The sequence below is a fragment of the Teleopsis dalmanni genome, chromosome 1 (assembly GCF_002237135.1).
Source record: "Teleopsis dalmanni isolate 2A chromosome 1, ASM223713v2, whole genome shotgun sequence".
In the NCBI taxonomy this organism is placed as follows: domain Eukaryota; kingdom Metazoa; phylum Arthropoda; class Insecta; order Diptera; family Diopsidae; genus Teleopsis; species Teleopsis dalmanni.
In genome coordinates, this window is record NC_051846.1 from 235,394,574 (window position 1) to 235,401,791 (window position 7,218).

The window sequence follows — 7,218 nt, forward strand, 5'->3', positions numbered from 1 at the left end:
TTTGGTGCAATTCGTACCTCATTTATTAAAGGCCTATTTCTTAGCTCTTTAACTAGCTTCCACCATTCTTTGCCATTTTTAATTGTGTTTATACGTGTCTCTAGATTTCTATAATATTCAGCTTTACTTTTCAGATATACATCTTTATATTTCTTATTTGCTTCTAAGTAATTTGCTCTAGTAGCGCTGCTCTCTGTTCTTCTATATTTTCTCAACAAGTGTTTAGCTTTTTTCTTCGAGACAAAGCATCGGAAGTTATACCATTTTGATTTTTTGGTATAGAATCCCTTACATTTTCGTATTTTGGGAGTAGATTTTAGTATAATATCAGTTAAATCTGATAAGTCTAGATGTGTTTTATTTTGCAGCTTTGTCCTTATATTTTCCTTAAGTTTTTTGCTATATTGAACCCTATTTGCATCTTTCCATTTGAGGGTCGGAAGCAGTTTTCGTTCCGTGTTTTGTTGTATTTCACATTGCAATTTTAAATTTATCACCAAAGGCATATGATCGGACCATTTTCTTTCTTCTACCGTAAAGGTTTCTACATATGTCAGCATTTCTTGTGAAACTGTGCATAAGTCATTTACCGCAGAACCATTACTACTTATATATGTGCCTATTGTTGCCTTCTATGTCTCCTGCCGTTCTTCCATTAAGCACTATTTGACCATAATCACAGCACAGCTCAATAAACTTTTTTCCTCTGCTGTTAGCGACTACGTCTTTTGATTGTCTACGCTCAACGCCTGATTTAAATTCATTTAAAAATATTTCTTCAATGTTTTGCTGTATATTTCCTATTCTGACATTTAAATCGCCAATTAAAATTGTATTTTCAACGTTTTCCTCCACCAGATGATTTGCCAGTTGTTGGAAATTATTTTCCCAATCGTTACAGTTTAGATCCTAGTATTTCACTAGATGGACTCGCAGGTGAGACTAATCCCAAGTACTCACCCCCTTCGAAAGGAGGGCCTCCACGTGGTGATCCCTGGTAACGCTTATAGCGGCTAATGCGAGCCAAACCCGCACCTTCCCATTCCTAAATATTCCCTACTATCAACATTTCAATACCCCTATCCCTCTCCACCTCCATCTTCCCCCCCAATCCGGAATTTGCACGTGTTCATCGGACTTGTTTGCAGTCGGGGGTAACAGACTGTATTTTAGCGTCGCACCTCAATGATACCTGCCCGCCTCATTGAGTAACTGTGGGCTTACCGTGTTATCGGGGGCTATGACACGGCGGACCTCCTTTCCCCCACACTCGTGGGAATTTAATGGAACATAATTTGAATAAAAATAATAAAAACAATATAAAAAAACCAGCAGGAACACACACTGCAAATAAACTGGTAAATCGGTCGGAGTCTGATATCCAACATACCGATCGCCAGGCACCCTTTCCAAAACGGAAAGCGGAAAAAAGTACTGAGGGCAAAGAAGCTAGGAACAATACTAGCTCTCTGCCAACTGAATCAAAAACGGAACTTTCGTTACGAAAAGGAAGTCAAGGAACTCTGGGTTCAAAGGTTGCACCAAAAGATGTAACGATCGAAACACTACCACAGCCCTCGACAAGCACTGGACTAAACTCCGGCCAAAGCTTTCGCGACGCCAGGAAATCTACTGGTTTGAGCGGTGCGGGTACAAAATGGTACCTGCGCTATCTCAAAGAAGGCTTAGCACCGGAGGCAGCCAAGGAAAAGGCGCTCAATCGGCCGAGGGGCAATCAAGACTCTAAGAAGAGGTCTGCCCAAGAAATTAGTCCGATCGATCATCAATCAGCTAAGAAAAGAAGAGGGAATGAGAAACCTCCACAAGCAAAGGATGGTACGCAAATGGCAGCACCAAAACAACCGAGAAAAATAATATCGGGCAGCAGTTACGCTAATGTAGCCAAGAGCTTAAGAATAGCAATTCTTCCGAAATCTTACCCGGAATCTACTCTTTCTAGGGAGGAGCAAGGTAAAATCGAGGAACTTTTCATTGAGGAGATGTATAAAGGATGGGATGCCAAGCTACGATTTAGCGGGATACACTTTCGCCCAGGACTTATACTGGTTGACTGCGTAGACGAGGATGCGGCTAATTTTATCCATGGAACGGCACCTAAGCTGAACGGATGGGAAGGCGCTGAACTCACCACGTGTGTCGGGGACAAAATACCGAAATTACACATGTTGACAGTCTACCTCCCAAGAGCTAAAGGGGTCGACACGGAAAAGCTGCTAAAACTGCTCATAACTCAAAATGAGGGTCTACATACTCAGATGTGGAGAGTTTTTAGCAGCAAGGATCTGAAAAATGGCAAACTCCTAACAATCGGGATTGACAACCGGTCTCAGGAAGCCATAACAACCAACGGCTGTAGGATCTTCTACAGGTTCAGTTCCGTCCCAATTCACCTGCATAAGGGACGAGACAACAAGGAAAGAAGTAACTCAGCTGGGGAAAATACACCAGCTGTAGGAACGATACCTGCAACTGTTGCGGAACTAGTGGGGGAGGAGGCGACCAGGAGCGAGAAGATTGAAGATATCAGCGTGCTACCTCACGAGAGTGAGGACATTGAGAATCTAGATCTCTCTCTACTGAACTTGGCGTCCGAGGAAGACTCCGAAAGAATCTTTCTGTCAGACATCGACGACGGTCTGATAGAAGAAACGAAGGAGGAATAACCACCTGATGACCAGCACTAGAATCGCCCAAATAAATATCCACCATGCAAAAGCTGCGTCGGCAGTTATTGCAAGGGCTACGCTCAAATCGAACCTGAGCATAGTGCTGGTCCAAGAACCCTGGATTTACAGGGGTCGAATCTGTGGTTTGACTGCAAAGAATATGCAGACAATTTGGGATGTAAGATGTGATAAACCAAGAACCTGCATTTTATTGAATATTAATATCAACTTTATCTGTCTTTCAGAATTTCTCTCCAGGGACCTCGTTGCCATACAGATTCCGGCTAACATCAACGGAGTTCTACGGAACGTAGTCGTAGCTACAGGTTATCTACCAGAAGACGACACTCAGGTACCATCTGCAGAGGTCGATAAACTGGTAAACTGGTAAACTACTGCGAGAGAATGAAATTGCCTCTTATACTCGGTTGCGACTCCAACGCACACAACGAAGTTTGGGGAAGCACTAACACCAATATAAGAGGTGAGTACCTTTTAGAATTCATAACTAGTAAAAAATTAGAAATATGTAATGTAGGTAATACACCAACATTTGTAACTATCTCACGCAAAGAGGTCCTAGATATTACTATAGGAAATACTCGAGGTTGTGAGCTTGTGAAAAACTGGAGAGTATCCAGTGAACCATCTATGTCTGATCATAGAATTCTAAGGTTCGACATTGAAGGTTCACCAATTAACAAAAAAATTTTAAGGAACCCAAGAAAAACAAATTGGGAGAACTACACGGAAAATCTGAAAGACAATCTTGTCCAATTAGGGCTAGATGAAATCATTCAGAATGAAATTCAATTAGAAAATTACCTAGAAAATCTTAATGGGGCCATATTAAATGCATATGAGGATAGCTGTCCATTAAGCCTGATTAACTCCACCAAGGATGTGCCTTGGTGGAACAATGACCTTAAAAACCTAAGAAACACTGTTAGAGGACTTTTTAACTACTCAAAGCGAACAGGAGACTGGTCAGAATATAGGAAAAAACTTACTTTGTACAATAGAGAAATTAGGGCCTCTAAACGCAGAAGCTTTCAAAAATTCTGCGAAAGCATAGAAAACACTACGGAGGTATCAAGACTCTACAAGGTACTTGCAAAAAGCAGCAGCCTCACCTCCACAAATCTCAAGCGAGAAGATGGAAGTTTCACCGAAGGTGAAGAAGAGAAGATACAACTACTTCTGGACGTACACTTCCCAGGATCCTCTCCAACTCTAGGGACGGAATCAGAACACACTGAACCCCCTAAAACAGTAAGGAAGGATGATTGGAAATTTGCCAAAAATATAATCACAATGCCTAAAATCAGGTGGGCGGTAAATTCGCTCAAGCCACTGAAATCTCCAGGTATTGATGGTGTCTTTCCGGCATTACTTCAAAAAGGAATTGAACAGCTACTAGGTCCAATAACTAGAATAGCCAGAGTCAGTATTGCATTGGGATACATACCAAACATGTGGAGAAGGGCAAAAGTGGTCTTTATTCCGAAGGCGGGCAAAAGAGATCCTACTCACCCGAAATCCTTCAGACCAATCTGCCTCACATCCTTCCTACTTAAAGTAGTAGAAAAAGTTGTGGATAACTATATCAGGAATACTACACTGAAAGTAACTCCACTATATAGTCGCCAACATGCCTATAGGGCAGGGCAGTCGACAGAAACAGCCCTGCATCAACTAAGTAACACGATTCAGGACAGCATAGATAAGAAAGAGATAGCAATTTGCGCTTTCCTAGACATTGAAGGAGCCTTTGATAACACTTCACATGAGGTTATAAACTCAACTATTTCTAAAAGAGGAATCAATGGCACACTCTCACGCTGGATGAGCAATATGCTTCGCACCAGGAGAGTAGAAATTCCGACCAGCAATGGTAATATTTTTGCAAATACTTCGCGAGGGTGCCCACAAGGTGGAGTATTATCACCCCTTATGTGGAGTATGGTAGTGGATGAACTATTGGTAAAACTGGACAGGAATGGCTTCCAAATCCAGGGGTACGCCGATGATGTGGTAATTATCTGCAGAGGAAAATATGAGAGTACTCTGTGCGAAAGAATCCAGTTAGGCTTAAAACTAACTAAAGAATGGTGCAATTCGGTTGGGCTGAAAATAAATCCAGCAAAAACAACCATTGTGCTATTCACTAAGAAATACAAAATAAAAAACCTTAAACCCATCCGCTTAGATGGGTTTGAAATAAAACTACAAAAGGAGTTAAATTTTTGGGTATAATTTTAGACCAAAAATTAACATGGAAATCTCATATCCAAGAAGTGACAAAAAAGGCAACCAAAGCCTTTATGACATGTAGATCCATCGCAGGTAAGAATTGGGGATGTACACCAAAGTCACTGCGATGGATATACACAGCAGTAATCAGACCAATGATCACCTACGGATCAATAGTCTGGCAGAACTGCACAAATCAACAAAGCGTTATCAACACACTCAACAAGGTACAACGACTTGCATGTGTAAGCATAACAGGAGCAATGAGAACATGTCCCACGTCATCAATTGAAGTACTCCTGGAACTTACTCCTCTTCATATCTATGTGCAATCACAGGCGAAGAGGGCTGCTCTAAGAGTAAATACAAATAAGGTGACTGGTCTTGAAACCAATAGCAAAAAACTTGATACTTTGGCTGCACAAATCCCAGAAATTGAAATGCCAATGGACAGGATGATTGTAAAGCATAACTTTACAAAAAACTTCAAAACTGAACTTGGCAACAAAAAGAACTGGGGGGGTTTGTCTAACATCCCAAAAATAAAAGAAACCATGATAACATGGTATACAGACGGCTCTCTCACCAATGAGGGAGCTGGAGCTGGTGTTTATGGACCAGGCAAAAAATACTGGGAAGCATTAGGAAACAATACAACCATCTTTCAAGCGGAAATATACGCGATAGATAGATGCGCCAGTTTCAATATTGAACGTAACTACCGGAACCGTAAAATTGCAATACTGACTGACAGCCAGGCAGCTATAATGGCACTCATATCTTACCAGGTAACATCCAAACTGGTATGGGAATGCATTGACAAGCTGAACACACTCGGTGGGATCAATCAGGTGCACCTTTTATGGATTCCGGGACATACTGGTATCCAAGGTAATGAAATAGCAGACAAACTTGCAAGAAGAGGCGCGGCATCAAGAATGATAGGCCCAGAACCATTCTGTGGTCTAGGCAAAGGAGCTATATCCATTATCATGAATGACGCAGAGAAAAAAGAGAGAGAACTCTATTGGTTAATGCTACCAAGACTCTCACAATCTAAAATGCTTTTAGGGACTTACAACCTAAAACGCTTTAAAGATTGCATAGTGCAATCAAAGACTAACATAAGAATTATTACGGGTTTACTGACCGGTCACTGCAGATTGAATAATCACCTATCGAAGTTAGGAATTCAATCCAACTCAGACTGCAGATACTGCAGGGAAGAGAGAGAAACGGCATACCATGTGCTTGGGGAGTGCCCGGCACTGATGCATAAACGAAAGAAACACCTAGGAGGGTATTTCATGGATCATAAGGATTCAAGACTGGAGAAGATAGGATCCATACTGTCTTTCATTAAAGAAATCGGACTTGGAGAAATACTCTAACCCGACAAAGGGGCACAATAGATCTTTTAGGTCGCAGTGCACGATCCCTTACTCAATAATAATAATACAGTTTAGATATAACGGGACTATTTTGAAATTTATATATTTTGTTTTTATGTTGATAATGTTAATATTATTTATATTTTCAAAGCAATACATAAAGCCAGCATTCCTTAGTTCTTTTTTAATTCCATACATTTCTCCACTACTAGCACGGCCGAATTGACTTGTTCTAGTAGCTTTTTTGAAATGTAATTCGAAACCCGAGAAAAATTTTTTATAGTTTTCCAAGTCTTTCTCCTCTATATGTGTTTCTAGAAAACAAAATATATCATGGCCTTTGACGAATTCGAAAAAATCTGGAAAGATCATTTTGTTTTTTAAACCGTTTACAAGGTGAGATGAAAAAACTGCAACAAAGTAAAACGCCATAATTTTTTCATTTTTTTTAAATTTTATTGAATGAAAGCAAAAAATGTCGGAAATAACATCAAATTTGAGAATCGGTTTAGATTTGTTCGAATTGGCCACCTTTGGCACGAACTATGGCCTTCAAACGGCCAATGAAACCATCACACGCTGCCCGAAAGTGGCTCTGCGGTATTGTCCCATTCTCGGCGAAGCGCTTGCTTGAGATGATCGACACTTTGGTATTTTTTAGTTCCAACCTTGCTTTCCAAAATACCCCAGGCACAATAGTCCAACGGATTGGTATCCGGAGATTTTGGTGGCCATTGTGCGGTGGAAATGAAGCGAGGAACCTCATTTCTTAACCATTCTTGGGTGGCGCGTGCTGAGTGCGATGGTGCTGAGTCCTGTTGGAATGTCCAAGGTCTGCGGCCGAAATGTTTGCGTGCCCAGGGCTTCAGAACTCCCTCCAAAATATT

General features: G+C 41.1%; 1 protein-coding gene across 1 annotated transcript; it reads left to right on the forward strand.

The window, feature by feature from the left end:
* The first annotated feature begins 915 nt into the window (after positions 1-915).
* Positions 916-3,017, forward strand: LOC119672757. The gene is made up of 2 exons (XM_038083877.1): positions 916-2,865; positions 2,933-3,017. Exon 1 carries the CDS (start codon positions 1,284-1,286, stop codon positions 2,682-2,684), a length of 1,401 nt encoding a protein of 466 aa, XP_037939805.1. The 5' UTR covers positions 916-1,283; the 3' UTR covers positions 2,685-2,865; positions 2,933-3,017.
* Positions 3,018-7,218: the final 4,201 nt, after the last annotated feature.